This window comes from Dipteris shenzhenensis, chromosome 9 (genome assembly GCF_047967505.1).
Source record: "Dipteris shenzhenensis isolate YYH24624 ecotype China chromosome 9, Dip_SZ_1.0, whole genome shotgun sequence".
NCBI lineage: Eukaryota > Viridiplantae > Streptophyta > Polypodiopsida > Gleicheniales > Dipteridaceae > Dipteris > Dipteris shenzhenensis.
This window is the reverse complement of record NC_141604.1, coordinates 46,456,417-46,477,595: the sequence shown is the minus strand read 5'-3', so window position 1 is coordinate 46,477,595 and position 21,179 is coordinate 46,456,417. Positions and strand designations below refer to the sequence as shown.

The window sequence follows — 21,179 nt, the reverse complement described above, 5'->3', positions numbered from 1 at the left end:
TTGTAAGGATTGGCATTGAAATCCATGACCTTGTTTGGAATAGGGAAAGTTCCATGGACATTTAACATTTAGATGGTTGGATTAATTGCTTGACACTATGAATTCCTTGGTTTTTTCATTCTATGTTCACATTATGGAGTTCTTGGTTTTCACTTTGTATGGCAATCTATGGAGATAAATATGATTATTTAAAGAAATAAAGGAGATTTTTATGTGTTTCCCTAACCTTTGTCTATTATCTTTTTCTTGATGCAGTAATGTGGAAATGTGGAAACCTTACATGTATTTTTCCTTATCATTGGGTGATATAGAAGGTTAAAAAAATCTTAAGAAAACTTCTATCCATGTCTTGACTTTTTTGGAACTTGCCTAGAAAGGAAGATTGGTGATTTGAAAAGCCTAATCTTGGGAATTTCAAGTTTTATAAGGCTCTATCAAACCTTTGAATTCTTCTACATAAGAAGAGTTCCATGCTTATCAGGGATGTTTCATGTTGATTATATTAAGTTCCCTTTAGAGATGATTACCGGGAAGCTCCATACTTATCAGGGATGGTTCATGTCTATTATATTAAGTTAACTTGAAATTTATATCATAATGTTTTGTAAGAAGATTCTTCACTACTCTCTTGGAAACAATTGATGAAGCCTATGCTAATAAGGATCTTATTTGTGGTTCCTTGAGAGCATATAATGGTTAGGGAAGGAGCCATTACACCCACCTAGGGCTTGACATGGATATTGATCGACACACATGGTTAGGGATTGTCTTAGATATGAGCTGAGTAAAGACATATTTTGCCCTTTCATTAGTGAGAGAGGGAGAGGCACGAGTGCACACGCTATAGCTACTTGTATACTAAGTTGTATTGAACATGAACATGATGATATACATGTGAACCCCTTAGAGTTAGAGTTAGGGTTAGGGTTTTCCCCTATTCCCTAGAGGTATGGTGCAATTGACACCACCCTCAACAAAAACATGCTTTAACTCTATTTTGACAAATGCCTCCTCATTTAATCTTCACAAAGAAACATCAAAAGATTAATCATCAAATCCTAATATCACCACTTACCTTAACATGCACAATGAAACCACATTACCTATTTAATCTATTCAATGCTCCAATCAAAGGTAATTCATCTACTAGACCAATAGATATAAAGCTTGCCCTCATTGCAATGTGCTTGGATGCATCAAACCTATAATTCTCTTTGATAGCCTTCATCCAACCTTGAGTCCTATGATTGCCATCCCAGCAAAGAAACATTATATTTTGTGAATCTCCCCACATCTCATTCACCACCAAAATTTCCTCAAATTTTTAATTCATGTCCTACCAAAGGGGATCCCATGTGGCAATGATATCTCCAGTGACAAGAATTTTAGTCCCATAAGGGCCCTTTATAGACAATACAAAACAGACTTTTTCCTCCAAATAGCCATTAGAAGTGAACGTGGATTGCAGTATAGATTGCCTTAGGCGAACCTGCCTTACACCATTGTGAATGTAAATTCGACACAAAGGGATTAGGGGAGGTGGAGTCCTCTCACTATCCTAACTTAGCGGTCCATAGTTTGTGCTAATAATTCTACTTGAAAGTGTGTAGTAATCTCCATAAAGGAGTCTTCCGCACTTTGTTTATTTTTCTTCCTTCTTACCCTTCATCTCTTCTTTTATTGAAACTTCTTCTTTTGGACTTACATCATGCAAATCATCATCATTAAAGTCATCATTATCTCCAAATGATGTAGTTTTTGAAATATTTGGTTGTAACAAATTGGCTTTCTTATTGTCAATCAGAAAAGCATTGAAACATCGAGTACATTTTATCAACCCTTTCTAACAATTATATTCATTTTCTTAATGAAGAAAATACTCACCCCAATAGTAAAATTCTCCAATTATAGCTCTTTACATCTAGCATTAGTCTTGTGTACATCTTTATCTCCATCATTGATCTCAATATGGTGCAATTTATTTATAGTTGTCATCTCCATAGCAAGCTTATGTAATGATCTGGTCATCACCATTCTGAAATCCTTTTCAGTAGTGCTCAAACAATCCAGGTAGTGCTCAAGCCATCCATATAGTTAATCCTTGAATCAAATTATAAAGATAACAATTTTGAAAGCATTTCCTCCTAATTTAAGAAAATATTTTCCAGCCTTCATGAAAAGACTAGTTTTATCAAGCCATGAGAATGTTAATATGCTAGAGCAACAAAAAGTTTGAATTTTCTAAGCTCTCTCCTTCCTTTCCCCTCTCTCTTCCCTCTCTTTCTTTCTCTCCCTCCTCACAAGTTGGAGGTGGCTCAACATTTTTTTTCCATCCTCCTTCCACATGTGCTGGAGGTGGCTCAACATTTTATGCCCATGCCCAAGTACATGAGAACAATTCCATCCAACCAAATATCTGTTAAAAAATGTCATGCTAAGAAGACCTTGTCCAGATTTTAAAATAGTCTTGAGACCATGATACATCTTGATATTGAAATTCGAAACCCCTCTTGACATAGCTTGCTGGCGAGCCATGCTTGGAGGGGTCCTTTATTTTAATGAATCAAAAGACATTTCTCCCTTCCCAACCTAGATCGCCGGCAAGCTAAGCTTATTAGGGTCAAAACATATTGAAAACCATTAGGCACAGAAATCTATTAAGTTTGGAGAATAGAAAAAGGGTTTAATATCATCATTTTAGTGGACTGGGTATCCTCTTACACTCTTCGTTGTTGAAATGTCTCAACCCCTCAGCATAGCTTGATGGCATGCTATGTTGAGAAGGAGCCTTAATTTTAATGCATTGTTCTCGCATCTCAACATAGCTTGCCAGTGAGCTATGTTGAGAAGGAGTGTTAATTTTAATAGATTAGAAAAAAAATCCCCATCCGAGCATATTCCCCATCCTAGCATAGCTCCCCGACGAGCTATGCTAAGGAGGGTCCAAAAATTCTCTACCCTCGAATCTCTCAAGATTTTTTTGCTCTCCAGATTCCAAGCTTTGGTTGCACCATGGATTCAACATGCTCCTAAAAGTTCTCATTGTTGCTTTTGTGATCGCCAATTTTTCCAGTGGATTGAATTTTTTTATTGTTAGACCGTTTGTTAAAAGTAAATGCTTGCAAAACTTTCTCCTCTCGAAGTTAAAGAGGATATGCTACCTATTTCAGAAATCCTAGAAATCTTCTAAAGCAGAGGTCTCTCTCTCTAGTTATCTATCAGTTGATGGAGAAGACATTCTAGGTTTGAGGGATTAAACGGCAGAGCTACTTTCCTTTCTACACTGACATGATGGAACATAGGGTGTTTCTATCTGGCTGGAGTTCTCTAGGGACTCCCACATCAGGTATCCATGGCGAACCTCTACTGAAGTGACAAGTGATTGAGCTCCTTGGATCAAAATAAAAATCAAGAGCTAGTGTGGTTGGCGAGATTGAGCATGATACGAGACTTGGCTTCAGCTCCTTCATCCACTTGACAAGAACTTAATTAAAGAAATGCCTCAAAGGCAATTACACCCAGAATTGAGCAGCATAACTTATGGCGATGAATTCACCAATATTATGACCTTGCATCAATGACACAGGAGTTGGTGCAAAGTTGCTCCCTGGCGTCCACCACAATAGTCGGTTCTTGGAAGTTGCAAAGCGGTTTTCAAGCCTGTCCCATGCGAATCGAATTGGGCATATTCTATGCAACCAAATATGCCAAGATTCCCAATGCGTGGCTTGTGTCTAGTGAATGCTTCATAAGGTGTCATACCCTGAATTGGTTTAGTAGGAAGCCGACTAAGTAAGTAGTTTGCAGTGGCTATTGTTTTTGCCCAATACTGATTTGAAAGATGCTTCTCACTGAGCATTGCTCTAGCACTGTCTGGTAAAGTACCATTCTTCCTTTAAGCTCTTTCATTCTACTGAGGAGTATTTGCATAAGTGAATTGTCTTTGAATGTCATGACTTATGCAAAAGTTCATGAACGCTGAAGACATGTACTCACCTCCTCTATCTCATCTCATGACTTTGATCTTTCTACCTGTTTGATTTTCAACCATGGCTTTGAATTCTTGAAATCTGGAAAAAACTTCACATTTCTCTTTCAGAAAGTAGACCCAACAATATCTACTACTAGTGTCAATTAAAGTCAAGTAGTAAAGTGAACCATTGATGCTATGGGTCTGGGCATAACCCCATACATCTATGTGAATCAAATCAAGAATACCTTTAGCTCGAGAGGTGCTTCTACCGAAATTGGTTCGCTTTTGTTTACCGAAGCAACATGCTTCGCAAACTTTTCTAAGAAATTGAATCTTTGGAAGTTCAATTGCCATATTATGATTTCTGAGCTCTATCAAGCTTTTGAAATGGACATGTCCATATCTCTTGTGCCATTTTGCAGAAAGTGGCATCTATTGCGGTTGAGCTAACATGGCATGCAAATCTAGTATTGAAGCTAGCATTCTGAACAAGCCTCCTTCCTTGACTGCTTTTCCTACTCGCTTATATCCTCTGGATTTGTCTCTGATCATGCATTCATCTCCATCAAAGATGAGTCGGTAGTTGTGTTTCATCATTTGACCAATTGATAAGAGGTTCTTGCTGAGTTTCGAAACATAGAGTACATCTTTCATCAATTCTTTCATACCATTGAAATTGTTCATAGGGACAATACCTTTCCCTTGAATTGGATTCGGTGTATTGTCTGCCATGTAGATGACATTCTTTTGTCCTTCTAATGGTTTTATCTGTGTGAATCATTCCAAATGCTTTGTCATATGAGATGATGCACCATTGTCGATGTACCAAGGTCTTGATCTGGTTGATCGACTTGATAACTGTATTCCCCTTTCGAATTGCAATCAATGTTCAGATACAATGTTTCAGTCTTTTGCATATCCTCCTTACAAGAAACATGTTCTCAAGTTCATTAGCATAATGACTATGACTGGAATGTCCACTGGAGATGGTTTTATCTTCCTTGAAAATTCCCTCGATTGCTGCTGGATTGACCACCTTGGTCGTACTGCTTCTTGCAACAATCTCTTTCATAGTGTCCAAACTTATGACAGTAATTGCACTGAATGTTTACATGTTGGTGGATGCATTCTCTTGTCATTGGAATCTTCCATGGTTGGAATGATTTCCTCTTTGCTAATGCTGATGGTGTTGAGGATGATGTTGATGTTGATTCTGACTTTGATGATGACTTTGTTGTTGATGATGTCTTTAATGATGACTTTGTTTGTTCTCTAGAATGATCTACCTCTGCCTCTGATTTTGTCTAAAGCTGTGAATGCTTGATCATTGTAATGATCCTCGAGTCTTACCACGACGAGGATCATAGTGTGGTCATCCAAGATGTGCACGTTCACTTGACCTCTTGTTGGAAGAGGTGGATTGTTGGAAGAGAGGTTCCTTTAAGACTCCAGTAGCTCCAAGTCTACTAGTGGCCAATGAACGTTGCGATGCTTATTCGTTAAAGGCATCTACTCATCTTCTGAAGGGCATTTGATTAGCAAGGCATTCGACAAAAGTTCCTATTAGAATTCATTGGGTTATAAAAGAGTATAGGGTATGTGACAAGGCAATATGTGGCTTGGATGATCACGGCTCTCGAGGACACTCAGGTAGACTGGTTCTCTATCTTCGAGAAGACTTTTGAGTCACAACTCAAAGGTGTCCGCATTTGTGTATGTTTCACCACCAACTCTCATCAGGTGAGGTACATTGGCCTGATACACTAGTGTCCCACACATGTTGGAGGAGCAGGGCCATCTGGGACCAAGGAAGATAGTGAGAAACCGTCTAATAAAGACCAAGGCTCCGAGGGGAAAAGTGATCATAGCTCTCAGAAGACCCCGGAGGTGAACAGCCGCAAGGGCACCTCCCATGGACATTCTAAGTCAAAGACAAACACTAGCAAGGCACCCACGGATGAGGTGGGCACCAAGAAGCACAGGCAAGAGACAGATGATAACCGAGCAACCCCACGAGACGTGAGTTGATCAAAAGGATCCTAAGCAGGTAGAGCAAAAAATTGGTGGAGTAACTTTGATAGCTTCACCAGCACAGCAACACTCCCTCCGCCTCCTACAACTCTCAGAAGACTACCCCCGCTCGAGCCATTTCCATTGAATCTCTTGTTGCTTCAAGATGATCGCCGAGACAGGAATGCCATCGAATCTCAGTGGAAAATTCTACGAGAAAATATGATTCGTGCCACCAAGGCCTTGGATTACTTGGCCAATATCTGGCTTCTCCCTAGGTACAACTTTTTCCTTCAAGCATAGTACCGGGACCACTTAATCAAGTTCTGAGCAAAATATGGCCAGCCTGAGGCAGGCAAAGACTGATCTCTGTATGGAGCGAGACAGTCTTCAAGAATAGCTCGACAGCAGCAGGAAGGAGGTCTATGAGGAGCTAGCCCATAATCATGCCTTGCTGCAATTGAAGTAAATCGAGCTAAAGACAAATTTTGGCAACCTGCAGTGCGAAGTGGACAGGATGCGAGCTGCCAGCGCCAAATTGCAAGATTATAAGGTTAATCTCATGGCAACCAACCTATGACTACTGAGTGCACTGGAAAATGTGCAGAAGGCAAGGGTTGGACCGCAGGTTCTCCAGGGAGCACAAGAAGAGGCTAGCACACTGCAAACGGAGAATGCCAAATTCCGCCAAGCATTGGAAGAGATTGAGAGCCTATGGGCATAAAATGGACGTCTCGAGGGGCATGCCTTATTATTGTTAGATCCATTGGGCCAAAGTCACTCCCAGTAGCGAGTCGCACTGGGGGACCTAGACCCGCCACTTTTGAATCCATGGAGTCATCCCCGTTAGGGGCGCTGCCACATTGCCTCTCTCTCCTTTTCTTTCTGGGCATGCTATCAGATGCACATGTGGCAACCCTAGCCCTACGTCTCCCTTCCCCATGCTCTCTTTATTGTGGGCTTTTATAGATGGGGAGTTGACCAACTGTAATCGATGAGACCCAACCCCAAAGAGTATCGAATCATAGACTTCTTCACAGGAGAACAAGTTAGAAGACACAGCAGCTGTGACCTCCGTTGAAAACAAGCCAAGGAGCATGCATCGCATTCGAGGTATTGTCCATATGGAATCGAGCATTAGGAAAAATCAAAGCTCATTTTGGGGCCTTTTAGCCTAGATGGAAAATAGCCCTCCACCAATCAAACGAGGGCCAATGTAATGTTGGAAAAAATCAAAAAAAGGAGGAAAAAAGAAAGACCGCCAACTTTGGATTCAATGGGGATATCTGAGCTACTTTATTAGCTTTGATAACGTGCAAAATTTGGTGTTTTTGACCTCGCCAACGCGTCCGGAGCGGACGAAAACCTCCGCAATGACTTCAAAAATGGACAACCGGAGCATCGGAAAAGGCCAAAAAGACCCATGAACAAAAATGTACAACAAAATGCAATTTGACAGGTTGGGTGGTCAAATTGCATTTTGTTATATACTTTTTTCCTTGGCCTTTTTGGCCTTTTTCGGGCCTCCGGTTGTCCGTTTTCAACATTGTCAAAGTCGTTTAGGGGGTTTCGACTTGCTCCGAACGCGTCGGTGAGGTCAAAAACACTAAATTTTGCACCCTATGTCAAATATAATAAAGTAGCTCAGGTATCCTCATTGAATGCACATCTTCCTAAAACACATACTTTCTTAGTTTGCTTTTTGATATTATCCATTTTTTAAGCCAAAAAAAAAAAAGAGAAATATAGCAATTTCTCTCATGGCCCCAAAATGAGCTCTCATTTTTTGTAATGGGTCGCCTAACACCACCATAGAGTTCACACTACAATCAGTAGTCGTGAATATTTCAGTTCACACTACAATCAGTAGTCGTGAATATTTTAGATTCACTCTCATACTACCTTGAGCATTACCAACTCTCTCAAGGACCCGATTGCAGAGATTTGGTTTATAGACTGGGTGAAGAATCCTGATCAACTTTTGATCAACATCAATTCTCTCTGTCCTTGGCCTCCATTCGGTCAACAACAGAGGTTCAACCCTTTTGATCCCTCTCCAAGACTGTCGTCTTCCTGGCATTGTTTACTTCACTCTCCCTCACGTGGCTTGCTAGGTCAACAGTTTGCTACTAAGTGTGCAGTACAAGCCAAGTAGCTTGGTTGTAGCATATTTCTTCAATATACAAGTGTGGTTTATCTTCCATTTGTCTATGTCGTGTATGCTTACTGTGGTGCTATACTTTCTAATTGTTAAAAACTCGATCCCCCGTCGTCACACATTTTTCCCTTCAATAACCACCTTGACCTCCGAGTTATCTTGTTGACATCTGTTCATGAGCGTCGCACACGTATGAGTTAACCCATCATTTTGATACCACCTTAGGGGCTTAGCACATGGGAAGAAATAGGATGGGAATGGGAAAAGGTGGTCCCAAGTGGTCCCATGCATATTTCTATCCTATTTCCATCCCACCATGTGCTAACAAAAAAAGAACTAGGTATGGGTTTAGGAGGAAGAGGACACATGGCATCATTTCATGTGTTTAAGAGGTGGGGACCTTGTGGGGACAAGGACACATGTCATCCTTCCATGTTTTTGAATCCCTAAAAAAGGGGAACCCATTCTGGCTGCCAGGTCTAGAGGCCATGGTCCAGGATGGGAGAAAAAGTGGCTACTCCCATTCTAAATCCATCCTAGACCACTTGGTGTAGGATGGGAGTAATGATGACAAAAATATTCCCATCCTAAACCCATGCTAGCCCCATCCATGTGCTAAGGCCCTTAGGCATTACTAACCCTGCTGAGGATCCCATGGCGAAGATCTGGTCTGTAGACTGGGTGATGAATCCCGATCAACCTCCAATCGACATAGTTCTCCCTACCCCTGGCCTCCATTGGATCAGGGGGACGTCTCAAGTTCAATCCTTTTGATTTTCCCTCTCCAAGACCATCCTCTTCCTGAGCTCCTACTCCTAATCTGGGCCATCCTATGCATTGCTGCACCTCCTTGTCAAAGACGCAATCCCACATGGCGTCCCCACACTTTCAACCCACATGCCAGTGCTTAGTAACCTGGTTGAAGATAGACGAGGCGAGATGTTGGCTCTCAGATTAGGCCAACACATGAGAGTGTGTACAAGTGGCACCTACGCGTAGGTGGTGATTGGGCGAGCAACAACGAACTGTGCGGTTAACTTCTGAATACCGAGCACTGGCAACAAGAAGCAGGGACCACACAAAGGTTACCAAAAATTAAGGTCAGTGGACCAATGACGAGCAGTGGTCCAGTGAGCCGTGTGTGGCAAATACAGAAGGCAATTAGACTTAGAAAAGCGTTGTAATAGGGAGTTCAGGGAGAGATTGGCATTGTATACTTCATGCTCTCCATCTCACCTGGCTTGCTAGGTTAAGTTTGCTACTGAGTATGCACTACAAGCTGAGGTGGCTTGGTTGTAACATATTTCTTTAATATACAAGTTTGGTTTTTCTTCCATTTGTCTATGTTGTGTATGCTTATTGTGGTGCTGTACTTTCTAATTATTAAGAACTCGGTCCCCCTCATCACACAGTTTTCCCTTTAATAGCAATTGCAACCTGCGAGTATCTTGTTGACATCTATTCACGAGCACCGAGCATCTAAGTTAATGCATCGGGAGTGAGCAAACTAGATCGTCAACAACCAAGCTAGAGTATCAAACAACTATCCCTTTGTCGATGATGTTAGAAATGTAGATGAAAACATTGTTGTGATCATCAATCCCAAGCTCCTTAACCTCTCGTAAGCCATGCCCTAGCTGCATGAATGTGAATATTGGCCCTATAAATACTACCCCTATGTACGTGTAGGACTCCATGTTCTTCACTGGCTGGCCCCCGCTAGGTGGAACTATGTCGATTGGTCTTACCAAGGTTGGTTGTCGAGTCTGTGTCCTTACAAAACCCCTCTATAACCTCAAGATGTCTCTATAAAATTACTGCTAAGGATCATAAGAGGACATGTCATCAGTGCATAATAAAATCTTTATGACCCCCCACCTCCAAGGTGATCAAAGAAGGTCATGATCTCATCAACATCGAGTCCCCAAACTACCAAACAAGAGGGATATCCCTACTTCACTCTGATCGTGCTCTCAATACAATTTGATAGCGATCTAGGGCGTGTACTCTACCTCTAACTAACTATAGACTTATCACCCCTCACATCATGACTCCTTGGATCTGCATGTCCTAGAGTATCCTAATGGTATGGGGTTGTGGAACCATGTCAAAAGCCTTCTCAAAGCCTACAAAGCAAGCATAGACCTTTGTGATCTAGGGTATATACTCTACCTCCAACTAAGTATAGACTCATCACCCCTTAGATCATGACTCCTTGGATCTGCATCTCCTAAAGTATCCTTACGATATGCGGTCGTGGAACCATGTCAAAACCCTTCTCAAAGCCTACAAAGCAAGCATAGACCTTTGAGATCTCAATCTCGACTCCTTAATGATGACCCATAGAGTAAAGATGTGGTCTAGAGTAGAGTGCTATCTTGCGGGAAGCGAGGTGGATGTGCTAGGCTTGGGCAAGGACACATCAAGTGGTGCTTGGGTTTGAGCATCATATAGTGATGCGTATGTGTGCCAAGTTGTTGGATCCGTGATTAGGATGGGCAACTTCCCCTCTATAAAAGCCCCCATGCAATAGTGGGGTCTCCTCTCCGAAAGGAGCAAATCACCTCATCAAGCCTATGTGAAAGGAAAGCCTACCTCTAATTGCATGTAATACCATGAGATCTACTATGCCTCGAATGTTGTCAAATGTGCATCCCACTGTTTCCAAGAACTAGTGAGTAGTAGAATCTTTCAATGTAAGAAACAATTCTAAGAAAGAAACTTATGCTATTGGAAGAAAAGGAAAAGAAGAAAAGAAAAATAAGCAAAATGGCAATAATAAAAAGAAGAGAACCTACTATGAATACATGTAGTTAAGTTGTTACAATGGGCCAATTCAAAACCTGTCTAGAGAGGGAAGCATAATGCCCTTTGTGAGACCCTACACCATGGTGTAACTAGAGCCAACTGTGTTGAGATAAGGGCTTGGGGTTATACTCAAGTTATGGAACCCAAAAGGGGATACACTCATGGGTAATCAAACTATGAGCCACTAGTCCCATCCCTTAACTCCTTTGTCTACAAGACAAATAACTTATTTTGTCTCTACTTCATAAAAAGGGATCCACTCATGGGTAACCAAACCATGAGCCACCACTCCATCCCTTGCTTCCTTTGTCTATGAGGCAAATAACTTAGTTCGTCTCCACTTCATAATTACCTACCTCTAGTTTTGCTTCCATAACAAGGTTATTATAATCATTTTTTTGTACATTGGTCAATATGTTACTATGATATCTCACTTCCACAACCCTCTATGTTCCAATGTCCTCTTGGTTATTTAGGAGGTTTTGAGGTCTGATCTGTACAAAATGCTTGATCTTCGAGGCTTGCATCAATTGTATTGCTTCTTGCTAGTTGTACCTAAATAAAACAGCACATCATCACCCTAATCGGATGGGTAGAAAGATAATAAATTTACCTACTTATGAACATTTTTAGTTTAAACTCATAGAATAAGCAACTATGTTTTCCTTAATTTACCTACTTATGAACTTCTTTTTTAGTTTAAACTCATAGAATAAGCAACTATGTTTTCCTTGAGTCATATACTAGAAATTGCATGTTCCTTGTTCTCTTTAAGTTCGTTTTCAACCTTTCAAGATTTACTAACATGACAAAAGAAAGCAAATGAGAATTCCGTGACGAGACTGAATGTTCATCTTTTTTAGATAGTACACACTATGTACTCAAGTAACATTCTCCCATCTAGGCAACTTTTGGCACGCAAGAATATTGCTCTAGCTGTTTATTGCAGATGTTTGGCTCCACGAAAGACTTTGGCATTGCTCCCATACTCATGATTTTGTAATGTAACTTGGGTAGCATTTGTGAGCTCACTTTCCAAATGCTACCTTTGGAAAGTTCTTCTGGCTCTTTGGGATTGCTTGCAAACTAAGTACATAGATCATGATGTGTACCTGTCTTATACTGAGATCTTCTCATGATGTATTTTTCCACATCCCATTTTGGGATAGTGATTCTTTAATATAAAGCTACAACATTCTCAACCCCCCCCCCCCCCCCCCCCCCCCCCCCAAAAAAAAAAAAAAACTGTACTCAAGTAACAAAACCTTACACAAGAAGAATATTCACACCACATTGAGAATTAGTTAAAATGCTTGTGAATTTGTTAAGTTTCAAGGCAATGTACCACTCTACATCTTTTTGGTCACTTGTGCAGTTTGGTTAGATATTAGAGACTTTGGTATCTTACAATGTTGAAAATGTCCTTCATTGCGAGTTCATGTGCAAGACAACATCGCACTTGAAAAGAATCTTATCTCAGGAAGGACATCCATATTCATATTTTTATCTGATACAAACATGTGTCCTTTGCCCTTTTAAAAGGCTCTTCATACTCCTATCCCGAACTTGCAGTAGGAAAACCTTTCATGCACCGTGATAAATCCAAAAAGCTGTGATAATATCTTGTACTCTCTCATGATATGACTTCATCTGAGAGCTTTCTTAGGACACAAGCCATTTATGTACTTTTAAGCTATATTCCTCTATGCCTGTGTCTGCATCAGGAATAAAAGTGCCTGCATGACCTCGATGTATCAAAAACCCCAAATCTTCAGGTTCTTTTCTTAATCTTCCAAAATGCCACTGTACAATTTGAAACTCAATCCACAAAAATAAACTACCCTTTTGGAATCCTTCCTCAAGGGATAAAGATGTCTCAGACCACAACTTGGGGCAGTCAAAGTTCCAAGAAAAAAGTCTTGAGTATCCTGACCTGGTAGCAAACCAGAGCAGATGCCCTATAGATATGAAAACTGAGCATACTGAACTTCAACTTCCGTCACATTAATCTTGCTGGGCAGCACTATACAGTTGGAAGATCTTATATTCTTGGGAAGAATGCATCAAACTTTAACTCGTTTATATCTGGAGGAAAATATGGATAGAGCTGACAAGAATCTCCCAGAGACATCCACCATGATGCTCCAATAAATCTACTATACATCTGATAACTATAAACCTGAGTGCCTTGAAAGTCCCATACCCTCAATGCCTGCTATATTGCTCGTATTTTGAATGGTTCAACCTGTGTATTAAAAAGGGTTCCCATAATGTGAGTTTGAAATGTGTGTTTCTGTACAGTGGACAATCGTGTACTTGAGAGCCGCTCCAAATTCTGGCCACTTTGTTTATTTCCTGGGCCCATCAGTTCCATCACATTCCCCGAGTGATCTTAGAATGGACAGAACCCTTAGCAGTAGTTTCTTACAACTGAAACCTTAGTTCAGGACCATCTCACACAATATATGATGCACTGTATTGATGAACGCTCCACCACATCTTCTGTGAATTGCCTTAAGGACAAGTGAAGTTTCCTGAAATAACTTTGCAGGCCCAGAAGCACACATCTGCAGGAATCCATCTCATACATGTAGAACATTGCCTTTATCTGGGTATTGGTCAAACTACAAAACATATGCCCTTAGATGTCACGCAATGCTTGAAAACATATGGAAATTACAGGACAAAATTCAGCATGTTGAGGCGGCACAGAGACATTCAAGGAGCCCATCATACATGCATGCTATAATGCATAGGATTGCATAAGAACAGCCAGCAGCTAACAATCAATTCCAAGATTAAATGAAGGAAAACACTCAAAATCTTTGTCATCATTTCTGCATTCCTCATCAATCTGGCCTCTTCCTGTCTGCACATGTGGAACTGCTATTGCTAATCCAGGCTGAGAAGCAATTACGTGCAGGTGAGAGCGTGATTTCTGAGCTGCCTCAACCTCCAATGCATCAAGGTCAAGTCCTGCAAACACATCATCATCAAAGGTTCCAGGTATGTGCATATCCAGTGACGCTTCTTGCTGCTGAAAGCTGAGTTTTCGCTTTCTATCATGAATCTTTGTTACAGACTGTGTGCTCTTTGGAGGCTCAACTAAGCCATAATACTTCACAAGGTTATGGTCTCTTTTAACCTGACTTGCATTCAAATCAGAAGAGATCGACACTGTTGCATTGCCTTCCACAACCGGAGTTTCTAATACGCTACAAGATGTGCCTGCAGATTTTTCACCTGATCCTGTATAAACACTTCCATGGCTAATCAGAGTCAGTGAGAGCCTGCATTGTGAGCTCAAAGAATCAGGATTAATAGAAAGAGGGGTCTTGTTGTGTTGCTGAAATCCCATCCATGGAAGCAAATCTCCATCAAATGGCGATTGTGTAAGCAGAGATTTTCTGCAGAACAACACCTCCTTACTCAGTCTACATCAGCTGGATTTACCACAAAGCTTTCTTGAACTAATACTATGACAACATCTGTGCAACAGAAAGAGCACACGTATTGTGACAAATTTATGAACGATAAAAGTAAACATGATACGCATTCATGATTGCTCAAGCAACCATCAAATAAAAGACAATTTTTGGACAATGTTGGATCAGATTGATGTCTATTTGATCCAGATTGTGAGAGCAGCTTTATGCACTCATTATGAAGATTGGAAGAAAGTGAGGAAGACGTTAGAAGTTCTTACTACTGTCTTCCAAAAAACAATGCTATCTCAGCAATAAAATGGCACCTTCAGAGTAGGCAAGCAAGGGCAGACCAAGACAATTAAAGGTGAAATTTCGGTATGCACAATCATGGCTAAAAACTCAACCACAGGTACCACCTCAAGGGCATCTAGCTGTAATAGGGGTGACCCAAACTCCGCCCGAATGATATGGTGAGGAACGGATGGTTTACCACGGATCCTCTATGATAACATGAGAACCTGTAGCTGCTCCACCCTGGCGCACTCTGTATCTGACAAGTCTGGCCCCCAGCATGGACTGCCATACATTCCCGCTGGACGGACCAAGGAGTCAAAAAGCAACCCTTTGATGCGTGGACCCTAAAAGTGAGAGCGGAAGCACTGCCTCTCTAGTCTAGCCAATGAAGCATATCCTCTACTCAAGCGTGCCTACATCACGGGTCTCATAGTGAAGGTGGGTCCGAAAAAGACGACCCCAAGATAAGTGTATGATGAAACCACCTCAACAAGTGACCCATCAAATGTGAACTGCTCTTGGCGCATGACGGCTCGAGATGTATTGAAGATCATAACCTTGGTTTTGCCCAAGTTGACCTTTAAATCATGAGACTCACAAAAGGACTTTAGTGCGTCAAGGTGTCTCTAAAGCCCATCTGCTGAGGAAGACAAGAGAGCCACGTCATCTGCATAAAGCAATATCCGGATCAACGTGCCCGCAAGGAAGCAAACTACCCCCCCTGTGTCTACATCACTGTCTCAAGCTCGTCAATGTATAGGCCAAACCGGGTAGGTGATAATGGACACCCTTGTTTGACCCCGATAGTGCTAATGATCTTATATATCTACCTAGATCTTGCCCGGACTCTCCCTGAAACTCTCTCATAAAGTGCCATGACAGCCCAAATGATCTCCTGGTCGTAACCCAAATCTTGTAGGCGCCGTATGAGGTGGGCTCTCGGAACCGTATCAAATGCCTTGCGGAAATCCCCAAAGCAACAATAAACCCTCTGCTTCCGTGCCCTCGCCTCCTCGATCATACATCTGAGCTTGAGAATGTGGCCCATGGTTCCATGATCACGAGAGAGAGAGAGAGAGAGAGAGAAAGAAAGAAAGAAAGAAAGTGTATTATTGTCCACTAAAGGCCAAAATGGGCCCATGGGACATCAAGAACTCTGCATACAAGATAGCACAAAATCAACGTGCCACAAAGAAGAGGCATCGTCGAATATCATCTAAGTGCTACGCAATACAATGCAAGTGAAAGTACATAATGTCAAATCTGAGCCTAAATACAAAGTAAACTAGATGCAAGGAAACCGCCCCCGGGTGCAAAATGGGGGGATGAGTACAATATGCCAATGCAAAGATACAAGTCCAGGTGTCACGGAGTCTGAGAACCAAAATAATACTGGAAATCCTGTCCATCGACTCTGCCTCCTGCTATGAGAGTACAAATCTGAGCAAAGGTGAGGTGAGCGGCTGGTGGGGCGAGATCTCCATGAGTAAGTCTCCTCCGAAAAGCTGCCATCATCCTGGATCTTCTGCAGATGAAGCGGCGAGTACGTCCCCTATGTAACAAGATCCTGCGGCGTCTACAAACCATCTCATATGTACATCCACAGGGTGGAGGCATGTGTCCTATGTGAGCTCTGACCTCCTCGTGCTCCTCCTGGTCTCTGTCCTCTGGTATAGCGTGTGCCTGAGCTCTATCAGGCTGGGCTCTATCACGCTCCCGTCTGTGCTGATGGTCTCTGAGGTAGTCTCGTCGAAGCATAGTGGCCTCCTTGACATAAAGAGCTAGGCAATGCTGATCCTCGTAGTCCATCACTCGTGAGAGAGGTCCAAAGCCATCCGTGAAGAGACAGTGGAATCTACCTCTGAGCTTATAATATAGCGGGCATCTGCAAATGAAGTGCTCCTCTGACTCCACCTCTCCCATGGTGCAACAAGGGCAGATCCTGGTCTCTCGGCCTGGTCGCCGTCCATCCTCCATGCGTCGCATCCTACCAGCCTCTATCTCGAGCTGATGCGAAGAGACTCTAAGCTGGCCAAGGGCAATCCTCAGTGAGTGGGACATGTGGATACCTGTATAGCCTGGTGGAATGACAAATCCATCCTCTGAGATCCGAAGGAAGTGGTCACGATATGTGGCCATCTTCGTCGGAAGCTGCGTGGGATAAATCCAAGTGCGATACGTATGAAGCTGCAGCAAGTCTGCTCTCGTGACCTGGCTAAGAGCGTGGCGAGTCAACTCGAGATGAGGGGCATCTATGCTGTATCGGAAGGGAGGCAGTCTATCCATGTCTAGTCCAAGAGATGTGAGCCACCTAGTGAGTCTGAAGTACCAGCAGTATCGGGCCCCAGATCGTGCCAACTCCATAGAAGATGCAAGTGCTAACCATGGCAACCGAGCTCTGCCTAATGCTGAGTCTCCAAACTCCCTAACCCTATGCAAATACATGACCGACTGAAACGCTGCATCCAATGCAAGGGGAGTAGCTCCAAACTCTACTAGCATGATCTCGTGCGGAACTGTAGCCTTGGCCCTAATGAGCCGAGAGAACATGATGATGATCTGTAACCTCTCTACTCGTCTCCAATCTGCAGCGCCGAGGTCTCCTGCCCAGAAAGGAGCTGCATACATCGCAGCTGGTCTCACCAATGTATCAAAAAGCAAGGATTTCGTATCGGGATGCTGAAAGTGGGACTGAAAACACTGACGAAGCATACCCTTTACTAATCCTATCTCGTGCTGCATATGTCATGGTGAAAACCGGTCCCCTGAAAACTACCCCCAAATAAGTGTACTCTCTAACAAGCTCAATGGGTTGTCCGTCATATGTGAAGCAAAACTCATCCGTGCTATAAATACGATCAGAGGTGTTGAAAACCATAACCTTGGTCTTGCCAAGGTTTACGGTCAACCCCCTGTCCTGGCAAAACCTGTGGAGTGCCTCAATATGTGCCTTGAGGCCCTGAGCAGTAGAGAAAATGAGAACCACATCGTCCGCATACAGGAGGATAGGAATGGAGGATCCCCAGAGAGTAGAGCCCACACCGCCTGTCATCTGTATAAACATCTCTAGCTCATCAATATATAATCCAAAGAGAGTAGGAGAGAGCGGGCAACCCTGCTTCACCCCAATCGTTGCATACCTCCTCTGAGAGCCCCTCACGTGTCCGAACCCGACCAGTGACCCTCTCATACAAAGCCATGATAGCCCACTGTATCTCTCCACTGAAGCCCATCTGGCGAATCCTCTGAAACAATCTGAATCGCGGAATTGTGTCAAATGCCTTCCTGAAGTCCACGAAGCAACAATAAAGCCGTTGCCTTCGTGACTTCGCCTCCTCTACCAGTGCCCTGAGTGTGAGGATGTGCTCAAGTGTCAAATGATCCCTGCGAAATCCAGCCTGCCCTCTGGCTCTGAGTCCTGTCATCTCGGCATGGTCATTTATACAGCTTTCCAAAACTGATGCATAGATCTTGGCCATAACGTGGCCAATCATGATGGTCCTGTGATTCGACGGCTCCATAGGGTCCCCCGACTTGTGGATAGGTACTATGGTATTGCCTAACCAGGACTCTGGTAGGCCTGTACAAACAGACTCATTGAAGAGACGGGAAAGAACAAAATCTAAGGCATCAATCCCATGGATTACATACTCCGCTTGCAATCCATCATGATCCTTAGCTCTCCCGTTCTTCAATCGGTGGACTGCTGCATGGACACTCTCTGGTGTGAAGAGACTAGATGAAGCTGGTCTAGGGGAATGGGATAAATCGATGGCTGGCTGATCTGGAACATCGTATAGAGCTGAAGTGTATGCAGACCAGACACGTGGATCTGTGAGGGGGCTCTGAGACTTCGAGCGGAGGAATTTTCTCCAGAATTCCTTGGAGTCACAGCTGAAAAGCAAGCTTCTCAGCTCCTCCTCATTCCGGGCTAGAAATTGGCGTTTCTTGCGCCTAACCAACCACTTGTAGTCTCTCTTGGTTTCGACAAGGAAGGGAGACTTCTCCTTGGTCTCAAGGTGAAGTTTCCTGCGGAGTTCCTTACACTCCTCGTCATACCAACCGTTGCAAGGAACAAGACCAACCGGTGGGGGACTAGACGAATGACATGTGGCAGGGAACGACATGTGAGCGGCAGAAACGAGTGAAGTATGTACAAGTTCCTACCGGTCCTGCGTGGATGATAGAGCATCTAATAGATGAGGACGGAGTAGGCGGCTGAGGTTCTGGCTATATACATCATCGAACTGGTGGTCGAAATGAACCTCGTAATAGGGTTGGCGGTCATGATAACGAGGGGGGGGGGTGGGTCATGGGAGACATTAGTCAAAGTAAAGTGGATGAGTGCATGGTCGGCAGAGGGCATGAAGGGGCTACTAGTAAGGCTATGGATGGAAGGGACTAGAGTCGGGGAACCTATGATGTAGTCGATCACGCTAGTACCACGCCCAGAAGCAGAAGAGAATGTAGGCATGGAAGACTGTGGCCACCTGGACAAGCCGTTATAAATGACCATACTGTGCGAGGTGAGGAGATCCAGTAACTGACGTCCCTGATCTGTGGGCTGTACTGTGCAGTCTGATGAAGTCCGACAGAGGCTATCATCGTGAAATGCTGGGAGTATGACCGGATCCTCCATGAAGTCATAAGTGAGGGCCTGTCTGTCTGAGGTCCTCGCGTTGAAGTCTCCTAAAAGGATGACTTCTCCGCGATGTGAAAAATCTGCAATGTCCGCTGAGAGATCCTCAAATATGGACTGGCCTGGTCCAGTGGAAGAATAGATCGACTGCGCCGGGGGGAAGTAGCAAACTGCAATAAAAAGATCTCGCTGAGGGGCTCTGCGTCAGATGCGTACCCACAAGAATCGGGCATGTGAATCCGCTCTCTCCACTGTGATGATCCGATCGAGATGCTCTCTGTACAAAATGGCCACTCCTCCAGATCCTCTCACTCCAAATGTTCGGGTGTGCTGCCTGAAGGCAGATCTCCATGTATACCCTGTCACTCGTGGCAAAGGTCTCTCTGGACTCTCGTGTGTCTCCGTGAAAAAGATGATATCTCTCCCAAAGAATGCCCCCCGTAGATTGCCTGGCTGTGCTGTAAAAGAACCATTGCAGTTCCATACAGCGATGCGTAGACTATCTGATGGGTGGTGTGTCCCATGGGCCCTGTCCCATCAAGCGGTCGTAGCAGGAGGTGGAGGTGGGGCTATATCTGCTGGTCTGTCATCTCTAAGCACTGTGGGAGCACACCTCAAAGTGCCTGTGATGAGTCTGCCATCCCTGATCACTGCCCACTTGCCCTGAGCTCGGGCTGCATCTCTCTGAGGCATGAGCGCCTTGCGCTCCTCAACCTGTATCTGAGTCAGATCCTCGTCCATGGAAATCTATGGGTGGTCTCTGAGTGTCCCTCTCCTCCTGAGGGCAGCTAGACGTGCCTAGGCATCTCTGAATCTGATAATGAGGGGCTGCTCTCTAGTTCGATCCCTCCCGACTCTATATGATCCTACTATGCCATGATCCTGTACTCCCAGTGTCTGAGAGACAAAGGTCACAGCCTGTGTCATCGTGCACTCTGTCGCCGAGGGCAAGATACCACGAATGCGAATGTTGAGGGCCTTTGTGGCCCTCTGCTGTGACTCGGCCAATGTAGCTGATACAGTCGATCTCTGAGGCTGTGATGGCTGACGGCAGACGACATCCACCCACTCTGTGGCTCTCTGGACCTCTGTCTGCTGAAGGGAGATCAAACGCTCCTCAACTGCTGCTACTGCTGTAGTGGGAGATGTGTCTATGTGCTGAACGCGAGTCTCGATCTGCTGCACTCGCTCTGTGTGTCCATGAATCTCTCCAGCAAGAGTCCTATGAGTCGCCTGTAAGACTTGAAGATCTGTCCTAATAGACAAGATCTCCCGATCCTGCTGTGTCACTCGATCAGCAAGAGATGCAACCTGAGCTGTAAGTAGAGAAATGGTCTCGTCCTTCCTGTGAAGCATCTGAAGGGCAGCTCGGAGGTGGGTCTCAAAGTGCTCAAGCTCTGGTAGGATGTGGCGGCAAGGACAAACAGCACAAGGCATGGAAGGAGAAAGAAAGGGAGAAAGGGGGGAAACCGGTAAGGTGGGTAGCGGGGATGAAGGAGAAGGCTACAAAGGGGGAGAGAAAGCGGGTACCGGGGATGGAGAGGAGGGGATGGGTAAAGTCTGTAGAGAGGATGAGCAGGAGGGAGCCTCTGGCAAAGTAGGTAAAATAGGCAACAAAGGGGGGGAAGAGGTGACAGAGGGCTATGAGAGGGGGAGCAAAAAGGGTGGAGAAGGGGTAGGAGAAGAAGGAACCTGAGAGGGGAGAGGTGAAAAAAATGCGGGTACAAAGTAGCTATGGGCGGAAGATGAGATAATGGAGCTGAAACCGGTGTACCTGCGACTGGGAGTGCGGCAAGTGCGGGCACTGCGCTGGGCGGAAGATGAGATAGTGGAGCTGAAACCGGTGTACCTGCGACTGGGAGTGCGGCA

The 21,179-nt window shown here is 43.9% G+C and overlaps 1 protein-coding gene across 1 annotated transcript in view; it reads right to left on the bottom strand.

Moving 5' to 3' along the window:
- Window positions 1-12,356: 12,356 nt before the first annotated feature.
- Window positions 12,357-21,179, bottom strand: part of FANCM (DEAD/DEAH box RNA helicase family protein) — a 152,100-nt gene continuing 143,277 nt past the window's right edge. The window contains exon 23 of the mRNA XM_087378925.1: window positions 12,357-14,356. Within this exon, the coding sequence (XP_087235051.1) occupies window positions 13,729-14,356 (628 nt within the window). The 3' untranslated portion in view covers window positions 12,357-13,728. The remainder of the gene's footprint in view (window positions 14,357-21,179) is intronic.